The sequence below is a fragment of the Motacilla alba genome, chromosome 1 (assembly GCF_015832195.1).
Source record: "Motacilla alba alba isolate MOTALB_02 chromosome 1, Motacilla_alba_V1.0_pri, whole genome shotgun sequence".
Classification (NCBI taxonomy): Eukaryota; Metazoa; Chordata; class Aves; order Passeriformes; family Motacillidae; genus Motacilla; species Motacilla alba.
The window spans coordinates 5937498-5962929 of NC_052016.1; the positions used below are offsets into that span (position 1 = coordinate 5937498).

Below are 25432 nucleotides of genomic sequence, written 5' to 3' on the forward strand. Positions count from 1 at the left end.
ACTTACCATGAAGGAAAGCTCCATCATGACTCAGTAAAATTCTGTCAGGAGATGGCTTTTTCTGCCTGTGTGACCTAGGTGTGATGCCCGTGCTGCTCAGAGCAGCTTTTGTTCAGATAAGTAGGACACGGAGAGCCTTGTGTAACCAGCTGGGGCAAGGTGCCAAGCCTCCATTTGCCAGGCATCTCTGGGACCAGGGGAGAGGGTCAGGAGAGGACACGCTCCATGTGCAGCTACAGCAGCTCATCCTGCTGCTCTCCACTGCTTTCTGAGCTCAGAACAAATTCAGCTTGCTACAGAAAGGTTTGGGTAGTGTAAACACTCAGGTACTTTTGTCCAACATTCCAAAAAAAGCCAACTTACTGATAGGAGAACAAAAAAAAAAAACCACAACCTGCTGGAGGACAGAAGGAACAAAAGCCACATATACAAATACACTGAATAGCAGCAGTATGCTCTGAAAAATCTCTTGCTTTGACAAGCTCTAAGAGAAAAATTATTCTCAAACAGAAAGATCATCCAAGCTGTATTTCTGCAAGCCATAAAAAGGCTGCATCTGAATTTTCTGACCAATATCTTATACCGTGATTTTCACAAAGCTATCTCAACACTCCCATTCGTCTCCACCTTTTATGCATTATTTCTGCAACATCAGAATTCAGCTATTCCTGTGCTAACAGCCTGAAAGACTGCCAGCAGCAAGAGAACGTCACAGGGAAGGGGGTGACTGGGAGTCTGCCGCCACTGCCGCAGCACCGGCGCGGCCGCGGAGCCGGGGTCGTTCCAGGACTCAGCCTCCAGCCCCCACAGCTGCCCAGGCTGCACGGAAAGCTCAGCTCAGTCCTTGCTGGTGACCTGTGGCTACACTCTGAGTATTTCTGCGTGCTCTGAATGCCAACCTTGCAGTTACAGGTACACCTGATAGAAGAGGATCTGTCTGGATGGAGATGTCTCTTAAGGAGAAGGTCCATGAATGAAGCTCACGAGAATCAGTGAATACCCTGAAATGGACAGGACCCACAGGGATCACTGAGTCCAACTCCTGGCCCTGCACAGAACCATCCACAAATGTCACATCATGTACCTGAGAGCACTGACCAAACCTTCTTGAGCTCTGCCAGGCTGGTGCTGCGACCACTGCTCTGGGGAGCCTGTTACGTGTCCAACCACCCTCTGGGGGAAGAACCTTTTTCTAATATTCAACCTAAACCTGCCCTGACACAACTTCAGGCCATTCCTTGTCACTATGAACACCACAGAGCAGAGATCAGTGCCTGTCCCTCCTGCTCCCCTCACAAGGAAGCTGTAACTGCAGTGAGGTCTCCTCTCAGTGTCCTCCAGGCTGAACAGACCAAGTGCTCTCAGCTTCATATGGCTTCTCCTCAAGGTCCTTCACCATCTTTATTGCCTTTGGCCACTCTCCAATAGCTTCACATCTTTTTTCCATTGTGGTGCCCAAAACTGCCTCCAGCACTCAAGGTGAGGCTGCCACAGCCCAGAACACAGCAGGATATCCCCTCCCTCACCCAGCAGGCAGCGCTGGGCCTGATGTCCCTCAGGACAGGGATGTCCCTGCTGGCTGCCAGGGCACTGCTGGCTCATGTTCAACCAGCCCAGGCCCCTTTCCACAGCACTCCTCTCCACCATATCATTCCCCAGTCTGTCCATACACCCAGGGTTGCCCCATCCAGCCAATAAGGATATCTAAGGATATTGGTTGTCCCACCAATACCCTTAGATTGAATGCTCAACTTCTGAACCACCTATTCCTCCTCCCATGGTGTGTTCTTCCCCACCTCCCAAACGACCAAAGATGCCACACAGCGTGGCAATTCAGTTTTAGCACTTACTCCTCTTCATAATCATGGCATTTCTAACATGCACCTGTAATCTCTTTTACAGGAATTAGTCAAAAACTCAAGTGAAACTAGGTAAGAGAGAATAAAAGAGAACCCTCTGTAGGGCAGACATTGTGGTATCATTATCCAGTGTCAAAAGCAGTCACACTAATAACTCTCCTGCAGTTTCGTTACAGTGCCATGCTGCATTAAAAAACTACCATGGATTTACTTCTTGTATGTGTCTTTCCACCACTGACACATGCAAACTACCAAGACTAAGAGGGAAATTTCACTCCCAAATACTGATTTCCAACCACTTTCATTTTTATTGAAATTATCTTTTGATTAATTTCATTCTGCTTTCCACAAAATGCTTTTTTGTGTGAAGTGCTTGAAATCTTGGATATCCAGCTTGCAAGAGCCAATGCCCTTCACCTTGTTTTTTACCTAAAAAAGCAGCTGTTCCTTGTAGAATTCAAGACCTAAAACTAGACATGAGAAACTAATACATCTCATCACTGCATGTATTTTGACTAGTTATTTTTAATGACTGAAATACATAAGGTTTCAATGTAGAATGTTGAAACTTAAAAATTACTTATCTAAGCCCATATGAGAAAGGTAACTGGATGGTAAAACAGCACATGAAGGCTCAAAATCAGAAATTTTCACTTTCCTAAATAATTGTTTACTTATTACTCAGAGAAAGAACATAAAACATGAATGACACGTCTGTAAGTTTTGTGCTTGCATATAATAGCTGCATTTTGTGATGCATATAATAGCTGCACTAGCTAAAAATATCTTTCATAATTATATATATACAGGAGAAATATTTCAATAAGTGCTAGAAAAGTGTCTGACTGACTATAAATAAATACTTCAAGCTGTTCATCGGTACATCAGCATTTAATTTCTTTCTATTTCATGCATATTCATAAAATTCATGCACATTTTAATTCTTTTGCAGCTTTTTTCTTATCCTAATATAAGCAGCATGTCTTAACATTACTAACAAATGAGAATCTTTAGAAGAATAATTAAAAAATTAAAATTATATTTAAATTGATGATTTATGGGCAAGATGAAAGCATAAGCCCGAAGCAAACTACTGGAGTAAATGTTTTGTGTATAAAGAAGGAGGAAAAATTTCTGTAAGTGAATGACAGAATCAGTATTTCTACTAAAAGGCAGATAATTGAAAACATGAGAAATTGAGTTCTCATTCTTCTAAAGGTTTTCTTACTGGGTGCACCTGTAATAAAACCAAATAAAGTTCCCAAAGCAAAACATTGCTTTGTTTGCTATAAACCAACCTGCCCATGTCCAGCATTCCTACTGACCACCCGTTAAAAAAACTCACCCCACAAACCAAAGAAAATCCAACAAAACCCACACAATTCCTCCACCAGAAATCTCCAAACAAAAGCAAACAAAGCTTCCTTCATAAAATCAAACCCTCAGAAAATCTGCCCCTTGGCCCTCACTGTTCCCTCAATGTCATCAATCTAATAAATATAAAAAACAAAGATTTCTTTTCTCCCTTATGTATGAATTCTGCATTCATAGGGCTTTCAGAATCATGGCTCTAAATCCCCACTAAAAACATGAGACTTCAAGCAGGGTGAGCACCAGGTTTCCCACAGCTGTCTCCTGGAGCTCAGCTCCCAGATCTCAGAGGGCTCTGGAGCAGTATGTTGTACAGGAACGTCTCCAAAATTCTCTTTGAAATCTTTCATTCCCACAGATTTTCTAAAAATTGTTTAAGATTCAACAGTACTTAAGAGAAGAACTGAGACACACATGCGAGACAAGATGATTACATGCAGCTACGAATAAAGGAGGCCAAATTTAAAAAAATATATTCAATGAATAGGAAAATGACCATGACAGCGAGTGGCATGTCAGAAATAATGTGGCACTAACTTAGAGGTATGAATATTTTTCCAACTACATTTACCCAATGAATAAAAATATGCATTATATTCCTAGAGATCTTGCTTTATTCTCCTTTCAGATTATCACAGTGCCACTACAGCTACCACCATGGAACACAGTATTTCTTGTGTCATTTGTAAGAGACAGTGAAAAGGAAAGGGGCAGCAGGACATAGTAAACTAAAAAAGCTGGACAGTGAGGTAAACCTCAGTAGCATGGTGTTGCTACAGTTATCAATCTATGAAAATAAATATATCCCCCAAGACACTGCCAGTTAATTTTGGAATTAATTCTACTTTTCTGATGAAAGGGGCAAATTCAGCTGTCATGTCTCACCTGTGAAGGTAACACTGCCCAATCTGCCAGGTTATACAAGGACTGCGTTTTTTTCAACCAGAAAGGACATTTTTTTTCCTTAATGCAAGCCTGAAGGCCAAGTAATTTTCAACAGCATTGGTGTTGCAAGATCTTATGGCAATGGGGTAACACGGAAAGTCAAGGATTCTCACAGTAATTTGCAAATCTTAATTGTAGAACAGGCAAAACCAGTAATTGATTCTGAAAAAACACTGGGAGTTGATTTTATGCTTGTTAAACAGCACTCTAGCAATTATCTTGATCATCAACATCTTAAAATAGTAAAAATTAATTTTGTGCTTAAATTGCTTACATAAAATACAGATGATTTATGTTAATGCTCTAAAACTGTGAAAAACATGGAATGTATGACCTTCAGACTTCCATCTTCCCCCTTTGCCTGAAGACTCTTACTGACAATGCCTCTCACTGACAATGACTCATCTGTTGGCAATGGTTTATTCTTAGCAATTACAGACTTAACATGAATGTTTAAATACCATCAAAAACATTATGATATTTCAAAGTACTTTAATGCGACGTTGGTACAATCTGTGAAATCCAGAGCAGCCACAAGCAAACACCAGATGAAAAAGCTACTTCCACTTTGTGTGAATGGGGAGCTCAAACCGGGCAAAGAGCCCCAGGAAAAAGGTCTGTGCTCAAGGCCAGTCACAGGCAGGCTGCATCCCAACCCCCTTAATTACCCTCTAAAATCTTGGATCCTTTTAAAAAGGTCCACAAAACCAAAAACGTCACAACAAAACAACACTGTCTTTTTCAGTGCTTTGGGTTTCTTATCTTTCTTTTGTTTGAAGATGAGATACTCTGTCCCAGAGAATGAGACATTGTGTGAAAACATCCTTTCACACTCTCACATCCCTTCCCCATTTTACTCTCCCCATGCTTGAGCATAACCAGTGCACCAGCACTTCATTCTCTCTACTAAGGAAGCATTTTCTGTTTCGCCTCTCATATTCTCATCACTCAGAGTTCTGGTTTAAGGTGTGTTTTTTTTTAAATCACAGTCAGATTTGCTTTCAAAGAAGCTACAGCCCTGTTCTACTCAGTTTTCCCCTCAACTGACACATTGTGATGTTTGAACGGGTAAGTTTAATCAGTAACACACTGTTTTCAAACAAAGTAGGTAAGTCCCTGAACTGCACCTTAAATCCACAGCTGAGCTGAACTGGAAACAGCTCAAATTGTTTGAGACCAAGTTCCACTGGGTCTTTTGCTCCTCACTGTTATTCTTTACTAAGGATTGCAACCTCCACAGCAAAGAAGAAAACCAGAAACTCTGCTTCAGGTGTCTCAGTTGGTAATTCCAGAGCAGTTTCTCAGTACATTTTAAACCAAAGGGGGTAAGACAGCTCTGTCCCCTCCTTCCCACTCCATCAACCTTGCACTGGATGTACCAACCAGGCCATCTCAAGCTGAGCTGGCTCAGACTTCTGATCCACCTCAGTCTGCAAATGGGAAAAGCAAAAAAATGAAAAATCACTCGATTCAATGCAGCTGAGAGTGCTGAACGAGGCAATCAGGATTGCAAGGTAGAAAATGAGACAAACTTTCAGGAACAAGCTGTAGTTATATTGCTTTAAGGAAAACATGAAACCACCTTTAATGCAAACACTCATGTTCATTTCACCATCCTTTGAAGACCATCCCTCTGCCCCAGGGTACCCTGCTTTTGTTGTGGCCATTTGTTTTTTTAAGCAACTTCACCATATGCCACATAAAAGCAATGAAATCATGATAATTTTTGCATTTAAAAAGATTAATTTCTTTCTGTTTTCAAAATACTACTTCAGTGTTTTTCCCATTTGTAGCTGGTGTTTTGAAAACTTGAAGTTTGGTATGCTCAAAATCCTCATGGTAAGTGACTGATTTGTTTTCCAAAGTTGTGAACATCAAACACAAGAAGTTATTTAGATTGAGTTATCATAGTATTTACTTAAATACCTGATGCACTGACAGAATTGCAAACTTTATGGCACAGCAGAAAAAGGTTATCTATTTCTTGATCAATTTATATCAAAAATTAAAATCATTTAATCAACTAGGTTGGAAAAGACCTTATGAGATCACTGAGTTCCTTCTACTACTTGATTAGAAGACAATCACCTCCTTGTAAATTTAATCTTGTTTCCTCAGAGCTTCTTTAAAAATAAAACCAAAATGTACTTCAGCACTTCTTTTATTTCATATATATCATGACAAACCAAATCTGTGCCAAAGGATAAGGAAATAGGATTGCCCAAGCTCACACATTCTCAACAGTGATCTACCTCCACCTCTCCTTGCTCTCTTTCATCATTCATTGCATGGAATCTTTTCTACTCTTCTGAACAATTTCCAACTCCACCAATCTCTGTAGGTGAAACCTTGGCCTCTGGATGAAAAGGGAAGCCTGGGGAGAGAACTGCTTCCCTCCATCACAAAAACTGAAAGGAAAAATTGAGAGTAACACTCTACTCTTTCAAATCTTGGACCATGTGATTCTGACAACCAAAGAAAACAATCTGGCAAGAAAGGAAAGCCGTAAGATTCTTGAAAACAAAACACTTATTGTTTGCAATAATTTCGAGGGGAGATTAATATGCAGAAATGTGTTTACAAATTACACCTAATTACAAAATTCTCAGCCCTGCAGGTGTATTTCCCACCACATGCAAGTCCATTAAAAGAACTCTTCCTTTTTCCAAGACACGTACCAGCTAAATTTAGAGGCCAGGAAGGAAAGGACATGTGGGTAGAGTAGAAAATGGAAAGAGGAAAAACATGGGCAATTGTGCTGAATGGAGGGAGATAAAATGTCAGATTACAATCAGAGAGCAGAAAAGAATGTAAATAGTAAGGAATTTGAAGGAGTACAGAAGAAACAAAGTGCTGTGTTACCATAAACCACTTCCAACTGATTAGCCAGAAGCTGTTGCCTTAGAAGTTAACTCTCAAGCCAGAAAATAAAAGAATAATTAACTGCTAGAAAAGTAACAATTGTATTAAAAAAGACATCATTTGCATAACAACTTTATATTTTACTAATTCCAAGAACTTCCAGTTTACAACAGGGAAGCTGGGGGGGAAAAAAGGAATATAAAAATAAAAAATCAAATAATCCAAGCTGCTGTTTTTTTCCCTTAGCTTTCAGTACAACCTCAGTCTCCCCCAAGGTTCACTATTTTAACAAGAGCCCTACACCAAATTTTTCATCTGGAGTGTAGCACCTCACACACCTCAAACCCATCCTCCTTCTGTTAGGACTAAGACACTTCACATTAAAGCACTTCAATTCCTATAGCAGGTGACAGTTCTGTAACTGCTCTGTGCTTATGCACTCCTTGCAGCTTTAAGATGCAACACACGACTTGTAAGAAATGTTAATTCAATTTGAAAGGACTTAAACCTACCTTTAAACTAGACTCATAGTCTGTGTTCACTTTGAACATAAGCCCAAGTCGCAAATGAATTTCCTTGGCTCGACAAAAGCTGGGATCAACATAAAGCGCCTCCTGAAATGCTTTAATTGCCCTGAAAGAAAAACACAGATTAAAAAAATGATGTTTTACTGAAGTATTACTCTATAATCAATGTTTTTTATATGGCTAACAGAGTGGATCAGAAAGTATTGTTACAGAAGAAAATAACAAAATAACGGTTTACGTGTAACATTTTTTGGTGCATGGCTTTTGATTCTTCAAGGATTGGGTAATTTTGAACTCCAGATATTCTCATGTATTTGAAAGTCTAATCTCTATTAATTTAGAGAAACTAATTTGCTGCATGAAATACACTAACATATCTGATATTTCAGAGAGGATGACTCACAAATTAGTTGCAAAATTAGTGCAAGTTCACTTGTAACAGCCAGGTTGCTTTTGATTCCAGCAGTGCAGACCCCCAAGCAGCAGCAGAGGGATCACACACATCTCCTCCCACTGCACCTACCTGCTCCTTTTTCCACTTTCTCCTGCCTTTCCTAGCCCCAGTGCCATGCAAGAACTCAAATAATACCAATTACTCCATTACTTCCAAATGGAGACATAACAGCCTGCCAGCTCCTCACACAGTAACTTTCTTTCATATTCCCATGATAGGTGAAGATGGCTCTGAGTCTACTGCCTTACCTTCAAATTCTCTCTCACTTGTCCCTGATGGCACTGTACCAGATAAAACAGAAATGCCATCTAACAACTCCATCTTGGAGCAGAAACAAAGTGACTCTAAACAGGACCGTTTTGCCTCTCAGGCCGCTGCATAAAACTAGGACAGCTGAAATGCAGCTAAAAGATAATAGAATTAAAGTCACAGAGGAATTAAGAAAGAAGCTAAGTCTCATTGTTGCCTGAAATCCAATGACAGGTTGAAACAAAATCCCTTCCTGTACACCACTGGTCACACAAGAAGAGAAATCAGAACCAGCCTCTCTCAGGGTAGATTTGAGCCCCAGAGACACAATCCCATCTGCTGCCCCTGGAACCCCACAGGTGGGTGCCAAGGGGGCAGGTGACAGAGCAGTCTATGTGGAGCAGCACAGGGACAGGGATTAACTCCAGTGCTTAAAATCACTCTCTTAAGGCACATTGATTTAATTCCTACTCTCCAAATACAGTATTATTTATAAGGACTAAAGGTTGGTTAGCAGATGCAATGCAAAATTCAACAAATATTTTTCACAGATTTTTTTCACTCACAACACACATAAATTATCATTTATGAATCCTTGAGCAAAAACACTTCTGCTCTAAAAGTCTTACAGGCTTTTTTCTCATCGATGGCAAAGCAAACCAAAGGCACAGAACTTCCTCTAGACAATGCAACTGTATGCACCTGAAGCATTATCAGACTTCTTTAAATAGAACTTAAGAGTAGATAGGTTTAAAAAAAGTATTAAAATTTTATTGTGGAACTGAAGCTTCCTCTATTATAATCCTTCAGAAAGGCTCTTCATACCCAGTACCCTACTTTTCTGCCAGCATATGGAAAAGGAGCAAGTGAAGCGCTGAAGGGACAATCCTGCACCACAGCTCAGCTCTCTCACATCTCATCTAAATTTCCCTGAAATCCTATTGTGGGGGTGAATCACACAACTAATATCTACACTGAATTCCTAACAAACAAAGATCCTTGTCTCATAATACCATGCTCATCTTCATCATCTACAAAAACCGAGATCAAACTGAAAGGCCAAGGACTGGGCTGATCACTAAGTATCAGCACATATTTTAAGCTAGGCTTTTGCTATGCCAGAAGTTGAGTGCAACAAAAATATTTCTGTAGTCTCTTGCTTACTGAACAGGAAATATTAATCACTGACACTGTTGAGCAATGAAGTAAAACAAAGCCAAAAGTATAATTAAAAACTTTCCAGGATAGTTTTCAAATTTTGTTTGAATGTATACTGTCCTTCATTCAAAAAACCAAGAATGCTGCCTACCCCAGTATTTCAGAGGAGCCCAGCACTTAAATACCTGTAAGTTATCATCAGCAGCAACAGGAAAGACTGTGTCACATTCAGCTCAGAAACTGCTGGTCACAGAGACCATGCTTTGAGTAAGCTTAGTCTGTGCAGAGGTAAACCTAACTAAAAAACAAATTTTACCGTTTACTTAAATCTAGTGTAAATTCCATATTGGTTTTACAGTTTGTAGCTTTTTCCAAGATGACATGCATGAATAATAAAAAACAGAAACTACTTCCACCACTGTGAAAAGGGGCATCATCAAAATTTCCTCAATGACTGAAAGAGTATTTTCAACATTTTTAACCAGTGGTAGGTACTCATGTCTAATCCAATAACTACAACCTCATTTAAATACTCAGTAGAATTTCTATAGAATAAAATAGTCAAGCTCTGAAAAGACATTTACTTATTAACTCTTACAGACAGACAAGCAATTTTACATCACAGCTGAATTAATATTGATGTAATTTTGCCTGCAGGAAACATTTAAACAAAACAGCAACATGCTCACAATTACAGGACACATCAAGAACACAGACCACAGCAAAAACTCTCTGACTGTTTTCCACTGCCATGCCCAGAGCTCCAGACTCATTCCCTTACTATGAAACAGCAGAACATCTGCAGCAGCACTGACACCCATTCCACAGCTGGGCCTTCCAGACACAGCAGGAGTAACTTCATTCTTGTACAGATCTTTGTTTACTCTCAAACATCTCTAATCCCATTTCTGTTCTCTGTCCAAGCCTACACCCAGAAATTTGTGGGTCTGGAGGATCCAAGGCATCCAAGCTATCCAGATGTTTTCCCTCACAGCTCTTGTATGCCTTGACCAAAACCAGAAGTGCAGCTATAACCCAACAGCTGGATGAGTCCAAGAGCTTCCTTCAGGGCTGATGGCACAGAGCCTTCCTCAAGTCAGTTTGGAGTCTCCTCCACTAATTAACTGCCCTTCATGCACAAAACAGAACTTCTCATCTCACTCCTTCAGCAGACTAAACATACATCAGTCCAAAGGAAAAATTATCAAATGAAAGGCCAGGAGCTCTCAAACTGCAGAAATAAATTACAGTCATCTGAATTCAGCAAAGAGAGGACTTTCCTTTTGTTCTCTGATGATACTGACACCTGTGTGGTGAGACACAATGCTGGTTAAATCTACCACAATTTATTGAAATTAAATAAGGTTTTTCTCCAAGGACGAGGACATTTCTCTTAACAGGCGGGAAAGGCTATTCTAACACTTAACAAAATGGGAAAGCAGGACTGGAAAACAGACACTACAAAGAATGAAAAGCACCTCTGGACTTTCATTTCACACAGCACTGCTACAGCAATTCAGGAAAAATAAAAATGACATCTCTAAATCAAGACTGCCAGAATCAATACTGCTGCTATTGTCCCACCCACTAATTTATACAACAATGCCCTCCATTATGAAAGTGAAGAAACCAGGTGAATAATAAACAGATTATTATATTAAACATTTAGTGAACTCTCATAAGACTTTACTGGATGGTTTTGCTTGAATAGACTGTGAATAAAATCAGCTTTGTACTAGGCAAAAGAATATAATAAAAGAACATCAATTAAACTATTCAGAAGTTATCACTTTTGTACATTTCAAACAAAACCCATGAAAATCAGAGTGAGCATACAAAATAAAAGAACCTAACATTATTCTAATGTCACTTGATGCAGTTGGAGTGAAACTTTCTTTTTTGCGTTCTTACCCTCTTTCAATTTTCTGACCACCTATTTTAAGCTCCACATCATTTCACAGCCTTACTACTGAAAGCGATGTGAGGCTATAATGGACAAATTTCTATTTGAAACTCATAATCACAGTTTGAACATAAACAAAGTGTTTATGAAACACTTTTACAGTCTTTAGCTACAACTCTTCTGTCCAGAGGATTGCAACAGCTGAATGGCAAAATATTTTGAGCAGCAAAGTCTTTAAGCACTCCTTTAGAACAGCAGCTGGGAGTAGTTTTTTTCCATAGCATTAGCAGAGTCTTCAGCAACCCAAGAGTAGTTTGCTATGAAATCACAGCAAGATAAGATAATGAAAAGAAAGTTAACTGCCCACTTTGTTACTGGTTAATTGCTACATGCATGTGTACTCTACACGTACATTCCCGTCTTATATACCTGAAACACACACACACACACACACATACACACACATATATATATATATAAAAAATAGATCCAGCCACCTGAAACTTGAGAAATATTTGACAAAGCAGTATCTACAGACTCTGTGTTTAAATTCAAGCAGAGATGTTGGTTTTAGATATCTTTATATCTAAATATTGAACAGATGATGACAGTGCTTCTGCTTTGGGAAGGATCAGGGAATAGAGGGGTCAGGAAGTTCCACTCAGGAATGACTGGTTTTCCACAGCAGTCTTTAGTCATGAAGGAGGTGAGGAAAAGGGTCTGGATCATCTCCTGCAGGTCTTTGGCTTTTTTCAGGGTCACTGCTGAAGGACTGAGTTTTCCCTAACATTCAGCTCCTAGAGCTGGTAAGGAATCCCTGAACTGAGCAGCCTCAGGGCAAAGAGCCCAAATGGGGCAATCAGAGTGACTGATCTCCTGTCAGGTGTTTCTGAGGAATCTGGAGGCTGTCCAGCAATTTGCCAGGCCACAGAAAACATTGCAGGCTGGCCTTGGAGCACCACAGTTAGTGCACTGGGATCCACAGGGTGTAAAATTCAATTTCAGGAGCCTGGCTCCAACAACATCAGAGCCTGGGCTCCATCTTTCCATCTTGATGGAAGTCAGTGGAATCAACAGATGATAAACCACTCAGGCTCAGAATTTTCACTGAAGTGGAGAAAAAAATTTGCTACCCAAGCCACTACACCTGGGTGCAGGTATTTCACAGAAATGAAAGACAGCCTTGGATTAACTGCTGGAATTCTTTAATAACATTCAATCTATAGGACAACTATGGAGAGCATGAAATTATTAAAGTTACGTGAATATCTCATTCTACTGGTTTTCTAGTCTAACTGAGAAACAGGGAAACAACAGTAAAAATGAACCAACCACTTACTGCTTGATGATAAATGGTGGAAAAGAAGGGAGTATCAAAATTTCACATCCTTCAGACCTATTTTACTGTAGTTGTTTCAATTAATGGAGATAATACCTTATGGTACATCTTACTATAATAATTGTGTGAAATAGTTTTGGACTGATCACACTATTGCAATGTTTATATATATGCTGAGGACTTTTAATTCTTATATGAATAGTTAAACAAAATCACCAACATAAAATGACGTAACTGCTAATATTTGTATTCAAGATAATGCTGCATGCTGCTGTAGTATATAAAAAATATGTACAATATTGAATTACAGTGAACTGCATGAAGAGTCTTGGAACCAATCCAACAAATCCTTTTATGAAAGCTGGAAAACTTTAAAAATAATATAAAATATACGAACAATAATTCTAAAGCTGATCTTATTCCCACTTGCTTTTTTTATTATCCCTGTTTATGAGACATAAAAAACCTCAAGTACTTTTCACCCCTTCCTTTTAGGAGGACTATGTACTTCCCTCTTGTTAAAATCTCTGAATATCTGAAGCAGTGTTAAAAAAAACAGTTCACGAATGAATCAGAACAAATAAACCACCTTAAACAGACTTGAGTACTTGAACAGTCTTCCTCTGCCTGCTAGAAATACCGAGATCCATGTCCTCTATGAGCATAAACAGATGGAATAAATGCAGCAGGAAGACAGATTAGCATTTCACTCTGGAAGAGGACTCTCCTGATAATCTGGGAGAGTTCTGTGGAGGATTAAGGTCTTCAAAGAAGAACACCTATTGTAAATGACTTGCTATCATCTCCAAGTCTACTGTGATTTTGTCACACCTGAACACCAACAACCCCATATCCCTCTGTTCCTAGCCTTAAAAACTTATAGAGAAGGGGAAAGAAAGGCACTCAAAGAGATTAAAAATCAGAACTGCATGCATAAGTACAAGATTTTGCCTACATTGAATTTTCTTCCCTAAAAAATTCTCCCCAATACTTTCATGATACACAATGTCCTTAGCACCACACTATACATAACTTCATTGTATGAACAGAATGGAAAATACAATTATTCTACTCAACTTTAATACGAGATCTATTTGCAGTTCTTTAAGTTAGGACATCAGCTTATACTCATGCTGTCAACAAGCGAAGAAAAATCTAAATTAATTCAAAGCTCTAATTTATAAATACTAAATAGCATGATCCGCTGATGGCAAAAGTCTATGTTGAACAGGTGGCTTTTCAAAAAATTAATTACTCTAAATCTAACTGCTTTGTCTTATTTATCTTACAGTTTATCTACCATTTTCACAGTGCAAACTGTAACAAGATACAGCTTGTAAGATATGGTGCACAAAATACTTTTGAATGCCAAATGATGAAGACAAGACTACGTAGCAACTAGAATGTTCTGAAACTTGGTAAAATTCAACCAAGACTCATCACAATCTTTAAACAATGGATTCTCAGGCTTTCTGAAAACTTTTCTGTTCTTCTCTTGTTAATTATAATGCAACAGAATTGCATGCCCTGTACAATACAACAAAGGAACAACATTCATTCCACCACTATCAATAAAGAAAGCAGTAAGCTTCAAGATAAAATAATCCATGTTTTGAGCTCACAATTTAACCAACTTATTCTAATTTGAAGAATAAAAGTTCATGCACATTTATCCTGAGAAAAGCATAAATCTTTTGCCTTACAGATACATAGAAACAATTTAGGAGAGGTGGAGGAGAAATCCTGCTCCATTTTTCCCAGCCATCAGTCAGTGGTCACTCACTGCATCCATACCCGCAAGCAGGCTTAGCTCAGTAACACAATGGAACTTTTAGTGATCAATCAAGTACTGAAGTCACACTTACCGTACTAACAGTCTCTGTACTAAGTGTAAAACAGCACTGACCTAAACACTGCACCTTTCTGACTTTTTCCCCATGAATTAACTCCAATGAAAGTCTGAGGACCTTTGAACAGAACCCCAGTGACTGAGTCCGTTCCATTCACCACTGTCATCACTGATAAAACCAAAACCCCAACTGAAACCCAACCCTCCCCCATCCTCCACAAAAGCCCTGCTCAGTCCTCAAAGCCCTGGCAGAAATTACAACTCTTTTAACCCTGAGTTTTTTCATCAGATTGAAACACTGATTCCATCTGAGTCTATTCCTTCTCATATCCAAACCCCTCACCTAATGCAGCTCTGTCAAAATTTCTGCCTACCAAGCAAAATGAAAACAAGCCCCATTTACCACCTCTCTGCCAAGAAGGTTTTTGTAAGAGGCTTTCCAACAAACCCAGGCCACAGATTATCAATGACAAGAATTCCCAAAAGCCTGTTGAGTCATTCTGCTCCATCCCCACTGCTGAATCGTGCTGAAGGGAGTGTAAATCCCTCTCCCAAAGTGCTTTCCTTTTCATGGTACTGTTGTGGCTGCCCCAAGTATGTTACAGTAATACAGACACTGACCCAGGACAGTAACACCTGCAAACATCTGTAATAAAATCAAAATTAAACTACTTTACACTCACACTGAACTGAGGGTGAAATAATCACACACTGAGGGGACACCACACAAAATACTGACACTGTCAGCTTATTCCAACTTACCATTGAAAGGCATTGTAATGGAAGTAGACCAAACCAAGGCCATATAAAAAGGCAGCATTCTGTAAAGGAAAGAAACAGTGTTTAAAACCCAGATAAGAGCTTCCCATATTTTATCCATCCTTTGATATTCTATTTCTATAGTAAGACAAATATATTTAAAGTTTGCCTTGAACAGGAAGAGCCAAAAAGAAGCAACAGAAAGATAGGTAGACACTAAAAAAAAACAAAAAACAACCTGGTTTTCCATGGTCACAAAAAAGTGGCTATTTTGGTGAAAGAGTAACCACAATAATAAAGTACTTTTACATCAGAGAAACTGACGTGCTCTGTTCTACTTGTACAACAGCAGGGAAAGAAATGATGGAGTAGAAATGTTCGGCAATTTAATATAATGAAAAAGAAACAGTTTATGACCAAGCACCATTTCATAGTCACAATAATTTATGGTCGCATAAAAGAAAACAAAGATACACACTCTAATTTCAGTGTCTAATGTAGAACACTAATTAAATGAATCTGAAAATACGCTTAAGGAGATTTAACTTTTCTGAATACCAAAAAATACAGACCATCAACTTCAAACCTACGACAATATTTCTTCGTCATTAATCCAATTTCTATTTCCTATCCCCCAATCTGCAAAAGGTAAAAACCAAACCGAAACAACAAAAACCATTCCCCTTCTGGAAACTCATTTTCCTTTCATTTTATTTTCATATAAACTATGACTTACTTCCAAAGTGAAATTACTAACACTATTTAATGAATGTTTAATTATCCAGTTCCACAAATAATTGTTACGTATTTACTAAATTAGGAAAAACAAACAAATTTCTTTTTCTTTTGCAAAGCTATGCCACAGCACATTTGTTTTTTATTGAGCAGAACAATTCCATTATTTACAGGAGACATTGTATATGCTGCCTAAGACACATTTTTAGGCTTTTCTCATATAGAATTCTGATTCTGAGAGACCAGGTACAGATCCCAAAGCTCTGACATGTGGACAAGAGCTGGAATTTTAATTGCCAAAGACTGCACTTCAACATAATCTCTCTGCCACCTGCATGCAGTTCTTTAACAAGTCAAATTTCTAAGGAGTTCCACAAAAGGAATACTAATTATGACTTAAACCCAACCCAAAAGTTATAATCAAGTTTTTCCTACAAAACAACTGATAACCAGAAGACAATTCAAAAAGCAGCAGCCATCAGAAACAGGATCCAGTATGACAATTTCCTTATCCCTCATTTGCATCATCTAAATGCAAATTAAAACCAGGAGGAATGTCAAAGATCCTTTCATGAATGCAGCTGGATCCCAGCTTCAGCAAGGGACAGCTTCCAGGAAAATGTGTGGTAGGAGCAGATACTACAGCAATCAGAGCACTGGAAGATGCTAACAGGAGGAGCGCAGAGGGAAGTGCATAAACAATAGAAGAGGACACTTTAATACTATTGTAAACCCACGTTTCTGTTTAATTGAATAAAAGCACAACATGGACATCATAAAGATAAAATATCTCCAATTCCATATTCCGTGTTTTTCACATGTTCCGAGTGTGCTCTGGCAACAGGAAGACCAGGAAGACGGCAGGCTCAAAAGCTGAGCACACATAATGGCCTGACTGAAAAGTCATTTTAAATGAAGAAGTAAGAGAGATTTTCATGTGTGCAACATGGAAGCCTACAAAATACAGCCTCCAGGAGCCTTCCCTATCTTCAGGCCAGCTGGGTTTTTAGACAGAACTTAACAGGACTGCCCCAGTGTCCCCTCTGGTATTTCTAATCTCAATAAAGTTTAGATTATTGTACAGCTTGAGAACAACAGTGATCACAAAAATTCTTCATTGCAACACTGCAAAATTCAAACAAAAATGTGTCAGACAACTAAAAAGTCTTCAATTTGCAAAGAATTTTACTTCCTCTTATGAAACCTATTAGAATTCACAGTCCAAGAAAAAGATTTTTCTGAATCTCCCAGATATTTTGATGCTAAGAGTTAACAACAAGCAACTTTCAAGGCACAACAGAACCAAGATGCAATTGATTTATCAAAATGTAATTTATGTATTAAATTCACATAAAGCTTTCAGATGGTCCTCACAGCACTACAAATAAACCATCACTGTTTTGTCCTTTGTTCTGTGCCTGGTTTTCCCACTTTTCTTTCCTTCTCCTTAGGCCTTAAGTCTTTTGAGACTGACCTTAAAAATATCTTAAGCTGCCGTTCTCTTCTCAATAAAAAACAGGGCAAGATTTAATATTTGTACCTGTAATATTTCAATTCAAATGTAAAGATGCAAATTCTGAAATGTCAGTATGGATCATGAGTTCATCTGTTCTGGAATACTATAGCTCTAACCACCTGTATCACCACGTATCAACTGCTTGTTGATAATATAAATGTTTAATAAGCTAAGATTAAAAAGTATCTTTTAAACTGCATTTGAGCAGGGACAGGACTCAGAAGGGCTGGAATTCATTACAGTGTCCCAATGTGTGGCTGCACTTTCCCACAAAGAATTCAAGGTGAGATACACATAAAGTTCATTACTTTTGCAGAATATCACCAAGTTCAAAATGCAGTCAAGTTCCTACAGGAACAATATGAAATGCCACCACAGCTTAATGCAGATCTGTACCAAGCAGGATCATTACCCAAATCTTCATCTACAAAATGTCCTTTTTAAAATCCTAAGATTCTGTTTACTAAGAACACACTCCATCTTAAGAAATCAGTTTTCAGTTTCTTCTATTAGTTTTGACAAGTTTCTCCCAAAGAATACCATTCCATGTGTTCCAGTAAAGATCACCCCTGTGATTTAGTCCCTGCTATAAATAGCTGTCGAGGTAGAATTTAAGGCCTTTTTCTTCCAAACATTTTTAAGTAAGAAGCAGAAAACAAAATTATCTTATTACAGTCCTTTCCTTGAACTTTCTACCAACCCTCAACATTTATGAAGATCTCATGCTAACAAATGAGATCTTTGGCTACTAACTTCTAATTTAATTTTTATGTTATCAGATTCTATTTTCACTACAATCTTGAGTGAAAAAAAGATACAAACCCACACAGACTGTGCCTCAAATCTGAAGTTGAATGGTTGGGTTTTTTTCATTCTACAGCCATGCTACAAACAGAGACAAATCAGAAATGCTATTTCCAAGCTGACATAATTTACATTTTCTATGAACTATCAGAAAATGTTACAATATTTCATACCAACCACTAGATGGCTCAAATACCTCTTTCCATTTTCCACGCTTATGCAATTTAAGGAAATTGTCAAGTTGATATTGTGCAGTCTGCTACTTACATGCACTATTTAACGCTGAGCAACATTTCAATTTTATTTTCTAAAAGAGTGTGATTTACACATTTTGTCAACAGGTAATTCAGAAGGCAAAAATGTATTTGTATGCATCTTTTTATATATCTGGTGTGAAGACTTTTTGGTCTTGTTTGTTTTAAGTGAGCAAAGTAAAAAAAAAATTGACAATGAGAAAGACTCCACCCATCTCACAGGCCTTTTACTGAAACTCAAATAACTGGTTTACAGGCTCTTTAAAGCAGAAGATGGAAACAGATCCCCAAGGTTCCACATGTTCTGTTCTCGAGGCATTTCAGGCCAAGTCCACACAAAGCCTTTTTCTCCACCTTTCAAGGGTGCAGCCAGCAGGTCCCACAGAAACACATCAGCCCAGCCCAGCAGTGACACTTATCTACAAACGCAGGGGCACAAAAATGCACCTGTCCTGGCCAACAAGTGGCCACCCCACATTCAGGTCACAAACAGCCATCTTGGACTCGCTCTACCAATGTGTGGCTGCCACATCTGGGTCCAGATGTTTTTCACTTATCTGCCACACACAGCTGAGACGCTGTTACAGACTCCAAACTGGTGTTTTATAAACACAGGAATTCACTTAGAAGTTATGCTTGTGATGATTAGGCACATCTAGAGAGTCAGAGAGTAGAAAAATCTGTTAGGCACATCTAGAGAGTCAGAGAGTAGAAAAAAAAACAACATTAAAAACTCAAAGCAGTCTCAGGGCAGCATCCAGCCAGGTCCTTAAGGATTGGTTTTTGCCAGAGTTCCCAGCACTGCTGATTCATAAATGTTCCCTAGGACTGCCTCTCTCATTTGTGCTGACACAATCATCTTCAGAGTACTACAGCCAACTGGATGCCAGAAGTGATCTGAATTATTAGTATCTAGGTAAAAAGGATTTTTTAACTGGATCAGTTTCCCAGGCAAGTTCATTTGTGGACCCCCATTAACAACAGCATCAGCATAAGTAAAAGATTGGTACACAAGTAAAATATCTTTAAGCCTACTCTGCTCCCACCACAATGTCTACCAAACCTACAATGACTTCTCAAACATCACTGAAACCTCCAAATATTTCACTTCAGAGAAAGCAACATCCATGGTCAGTACAAGGTGGATGAAAACATGAGATAACTTCACTGCCTCCTGCCAGCCTTCTTCATGCAGGTCCTTAACCAGTGACACACACAGGCAAATGCACCAGTTCTTCTGTCCACACAGATAAATATCTCCAAGGTGGGCACCGAGAGGATGGTGCCAGACTCATTTCAATGGTGCCCAGCAGAAGCACAAGGAGCAACGGGCATGAACTAAAACATGAGAAGCTCCACCTCAACACGAGGAAGAACTTCTTTCCATGGAGGTGGCAGAGCTCTGGAGTAGCTGTCCAGGAAGGGTGTGGAGTCTCCCTCTCTGGAGACATTCCAGACCCATCTGGACACATTCCTGTGTCACCCGCTCTGGGTGACCCTGCCTTGGCAGGGGGTTGGATTGGATGATCTCCAGAGGTCACTCCAACCCTGACTATTCTGTGATTCTTCGTGACTCTACGGAGAAGGACCAGATGTAGATAAAATAAACCTTTCATTTAATTAGAAATCAGAGTGTATCCCACCATACTATATAATAACCAAAACAGGAGAAAAAATCATTTAATTAGAAATCAGAGTGTATCCCACCATACTATAAAATAACCAAAACAGGAGGAAAAGAAGTTCCCATGTAGTTGGTTAGTGAAAGAAAAATGATGGAAAAAAGACGACACTCAACACCCTTATGAGAGATCAGTGACTGCTTTTCACTTGCTTACTACTGACAGGAATCAAAAAGTCTTTAATGACACATTTAGCTTGCCTCCAGCAGGGTCTGACTGCCCAGGAGCCACTGGAACCCTGAGCCCAGCCCACATCACACCAGGCTGCACAGGACACACGTGGGCAGACAGCCACTGCTCCTCAGAAAACCTAACCAGGAAAACAAGGTTTTACAGCTTGTGTCACATCCTGTGGTCACAGGGTCTCTTGGCCACCTGTTCAAAGCAAATGAACAGTTTTGTGCTTAAGCATGTGAACATGTTTATCTCTTTACTGAAATTAAAAGAAGAAAAATTAAGATGAAGTTTTGACACTGTGGCGCTTAATTCTTCCTCCTGATACTACTCAATACATAGTAACAGCTCCCTAGAGAGTTTGCCCCAAATAAAAAATTCCACTAAGGCCCCTGTGCACAAACAGCTCCAGGCCTTTGGGAGCTGACAGGCTCTAGCACAGAGATTATACATGCTCAGGAGAAAGAGGGGAGGGTTCAAATAAAATTTGTTTAGATTTGTATAAACATGAAAAAGAGAGCTACCTATCTACAGGTGCTGTGAGTTACAATCACCTGCAAAAATGCTAAGATCCCTGTGTGTATCACAAAATAGGATCATTAGTTTTGTCTTCTTGAAGTTTTATAGTACCTAAAAATCATCGTATTTATACAGGATTTTTAAATACAGCTACCTCTAACGTACTTTCATGACTCTGCTTCTGAAGCAATAATCACAATATTCCAAAATTTGTTACTGGGTGTGTGTCTGCATCCCAGTAGACATGTGCAAGCAATTAAAATATAAAAGTCATTATTCCTGTGACAAATACATTCTGTCATATGTAATATCTTGGTAAATAGCTACAAAGTAATTCCTCATTTTCTTGAAGATCTTTTCTGAGAGCAAATATTGCCAAAATACACCTACTACTTCCAGAAGAAATCTTTCTTAATTCATAAAAATTACTTTTTTCATATGACAGAAAAATTCTTACTAGATATTAAGCAGAAATAAAAAGAAATAGAAATCAAATAAAAATTCCACACCATCTACAAATTGTGAGGTTTTTTCCCTTTGTAAGTAGTACCTATCTCTGAAATTACTAGGCTGTCTTGGCCATCCTACTCATCTCCTCTTTAGGAAAGACAATCCATTTATCTTTCGCAATTTCCCAGCAGTGCTGCATTTCCACATTCCCTGCAGCTCCCCTCTGAATGAAAACTACTCTTTCAACTTCTTGGGAACATGGCAACCCCACCAAAATACTCCTGTCCCCACATTTTTACTCATGGACTGAAACACATATGGCAAGCAAGATCTGTGTGAAGAAGCTCAAGCAGGAGCCTTGTTTTCCTCCAAGTGGCTTTCCAGCACTATCTGTAAACAAAAGCTTCCTGACACGCAGGGATGGACAGGTACAACAAGACAAGACTACTGGAAAATTACAGAAACCCACATAGAGTAATTAATTCAACAGACATTCATTATTTCAAACCCTCCTGAATAATACACTCTGTTACAACTACTTTGTGGGGAGTACTGTCCTATGAAAATGAGAAGCTGACAAAACAACATTAAGTAACTCAGATCCTCTTCACTGATGATGGAATCTATGCAGTTTTGCAAACCATCTATTTCTTTATCCATAAATAAACCTAGGTCCATTGGCAAAAGGGACTTCTGATCGACTAGTGTCCCTCCAAGTTTGTCACACAAACAAACAGCCAAGCAAGTGTCTAAATTGTGATCATTATTATGGGCATCTGACTTATGTGCTTTAAAATATTTCACTTGATGTAAACATCTTCATTTTTCACTTGGTACAAGTATCCTCAATAATTTAAGTATTTTAACAGGAAACAGAATTTTTCTGACATGAATCAAGTGAGCAAAGGTGTTGTGCAAAACACAAAGGATTAAACTCACCTTGACAGATATTTTATACAGATGATTCATCTAACCAAATGTAATACTCTCCCTACAGATTCCCTGAATGATGTTAACAATCACAAAGCTTCTAATTTATTTTGTATGATACATGACTTTATGAAAAAACATCCCCCTAACTCCAAACAGAAAGCCATGCTTGACACCAGATGCTTTATAACTAAACCAATGTCTCTAATGTTTGCACAAAAAGAGACAATCTCTCTGGAGATCACCTAGTCCCAGCCTCTTCTCAAGGAAGGCACAACCACAGCATTCCTAGGATGATGTCCAATTGGGTTTTGAGTGCTTCCAAGGACACCAGGCCCACAAACCCTCTAGGCAATCTTCTCCACTGCTCAATCACCTTCACAATCAAAGAAATAAATACATTTTCATGTGTCTAATTGGAATTTTGTGGTTTCGGTTTGTGCCCGCTGCTTTTCCTTTTTTGACTAGCACCACCAAGAAGGTTCTGGCTCTGTTTATTTGTAAAACTGGATAAGACACTCCTGATCCTTTCCAGGCTGAACAACTCAGCTCTCTCAGCCTCCAGTCCCTGCATGAGAGATGTTTCATGCCCTCACACAGCCTTATGGCCCTTTACTGGGATTGCTCCAATGCCACCCCACTCTATTCTACTTGGGAGCCCAGCACCAAACCCAGAACTCCACGTGCAGCTCACCAAAGCTCAGCAGAGAGGAAAGATCATCAACTTGGTGGCCATGGTCTTCCTTACGCAGCCCAGGATGCCACTGGCTGCTTTTGACGGCTCAAGATCACCTCATGTCCCAGCACCCCCAGGGCCTTTGCTGCAAAGCTGCTCTCCAGCCTGTGCTGGTGCACTGGGTTGCTCCTCCAGAGATAAAGGACTTGGCCTCTGTCTCAAACACCAGGAGGCTCCTGGGGGCTGTTCAGCTCCCTCTGAACAACAACACAACTGCGTCTTCTCTCCCCAGTTTGGTCCTGCCTGTAACCCTGCTGCAGGTGCACTCTACCCTGTAACAGGTCACTAACCCAAGGTGCTAAAGAGCACTGCTCCCACTCTCAACACATGGGGTGATGGCTGGCCTCCAGCTGGACTTTGTGATATGTTCTGGTTTTGGCTGGAATAGAGTTCATTTTCTTCTTAGTAGCTGGTGCAGCTCAGTGCTTTGGATTTAGGATGAGAATAATGTAAGCACACAGACATTGCAGCTGTTCCTGAGTGGTGCTCACTCTAAGTCAAGACCCTCCTGTGCCTCAGGGAGGCAGAAGGCTTGGGACAGCTGATCCAGACTGGGCACAGGGACACTCCATTCTATACTAAGTCACATCCAGTATACAAACACAGAGGAGCTGCTCAGGAGGGGCCAATCACTGCTCAGACTGCTCAGGGCGTGGGGATCAATTGTATTGTTCAGTGCTTGTTTTTCTTGGGTTTTTCCTTTCTCTCTCTGCTTTTTGTTAAAATCATTATTATTGTCAATATTACCATTAGTATTATTGGGTTTTAATTAATTTCACTTTAAATAAACTGGTTTTTTTTCTCAGCCCACATGGTCTTACCCTTTGTTTTTTCCCCTTCCCTTCCCACCATGGGGAAAGGAGGTAGTGAGCAAGTGGCTGTGTGGTACTGAAGTTGCCATCTGGGGTTTGACCATGACAGATGCTGATCACAATCCTCTGAGCCTGGGTGAGCCAGTTTTCAATCTACCACACTGACCACTTATCTAGTCTGTATTTCATCAGTTTGTCTGTAAGCACATTATAGGAATAGTGTGGAAAGCCTTACTACAATAAACACAAACAATACTTTGTGGCTCTCATCCCCTCCAAGTTACTCACTGTGTTGCAAACAGCTATCAGGTTCATCAAGCATTATCTCTCCTTCATAAATTCATGGCGATTACTTCCAGTGACTTGCCTGCCCTGAATGTGCTGGAAACAGCTTCCAGGATAATTTGCTCTATCACCTTCACAAGGATGGAGGAAGCTGACTGGCCTGTAACTCCCAGGATCTTCCTTCTTGTCATTTTTAAGGGCAGGAGTGAAATTTGCTTTTCTCCAGACCACAGGAACCTTCCCCATCACCACGACCTAAACAGGATCATTGAGAGTGGTCTCACAGTGACAGAGATGAGCTCCCTCAGCACTCACTGACATATCCCAGAAGATCCCATGGATTTGTCGATATTTTACTGTTTCAATCATCCCAAACTTGATCCTCTTTTGAGAGCAGATCTTCCTGGTTCCAGACCTCCCAAATTGTTTCAAGGGCCTTGAAGGTGAGTCCTACCAGTAAAGCCCAAGGTGCTTACCTGAAGTACCTCCATGTTTCCCAAATCCTTTGTCATTTGCCTTATTTAGCAGCAGCCTTGCATATTCTTTCATCTTCCTTTTGCTGCTGATACATTTGCAGAAGCTCTCTCATTGCCCATCACGTCCCTCACCAAATTCAACTTCATGTGGGCTTTGGCTTTCCTTATGCAATCTCTGGATGCTTGGATGATCTCTCTGCATTCCTCCAAGTCATCTATCCTTGCTTCTGCATCCTGTATGCTTCCTTTTTATGCCTGAGTTTTGTCAGGAGCATCTTGTTCATCTATGCAGAATTCCCTCCCTTTTTACCCAACTTCCCTCAAGCCAGGATGAACTTGAGAAAGTTATTATCAAAAACAAATGTGGCCCAAAGAAGAGAGATTCCCCTCATCATGCTGTCCTGTAGGCACTTCCTTATTGTGCCAATACCTTTGAGGTGGGGCCCAAATATTGATCAGCACAAGCAAATTAAACACTGAGCAGGTCTTCTCATGCTCTGCTTTTCTTTGGTGAGTACTGCTCTAATTAATTTCATACTAACTAAAGGATTTAGCTTCCCTTTTTCCCATCTAGATAAAGTGACCTCACAAAAATGATTAGAACTCCTCAAATATTTTCAAAGTACAGAAACTAATGCTGGCTCATGTGTACACACAAACATTGCTGAAACATCTTTTTTTTGGACTATGACATCTGGACAGTTCATTGAAATATTTTATCCTCTTTCATATGGCAAGTGATCATCACCATTTACATCAATCTTCAAAACATTTCATAGAAGTA

At 39.6% G+C, this 25432-nt stretch overlaps 1 protein-coding gene across 14 annotated transcripts in view; it reads right to left on the reverse strand.

Moving 5' to 3' along the window:
- The window catches only part of KDM6A (lysine demethylase 6A), a 148727-nt gene that overhangs the window by 60632 nt on the left and 62663 nt on the right, over nt 1-25432 (reverse strand). For 12 of the 14 annotated variants that reach the window (XR_005256741.1, XR_005256739.1, XM_038135371.1 and 9 more), the window contains exons 5-6: nt 15279-15337; nt 7550-7670 (exon numbers count right to left, since the gene is read on the reverse strand). Coding sequence is in view for 12 of the 14 variants with exons in the window: in XM_038135371.1 (XP_037991299.1) it covers nt 7550-7670; nt 15279-15337 (180 nt within the window). In the remaining 2 variants the exon portion in view is untranslated. Of the gene's footprint in view, nt 1-6; nt 1232-7549; nt 7671-15278; nt 15338-23033; nt 23906-25432 lie in introns of those variants that run through there. The other 2 variants (XM_038135379.1, XM_038135389.1) reach the window with 2 other exon arrangements.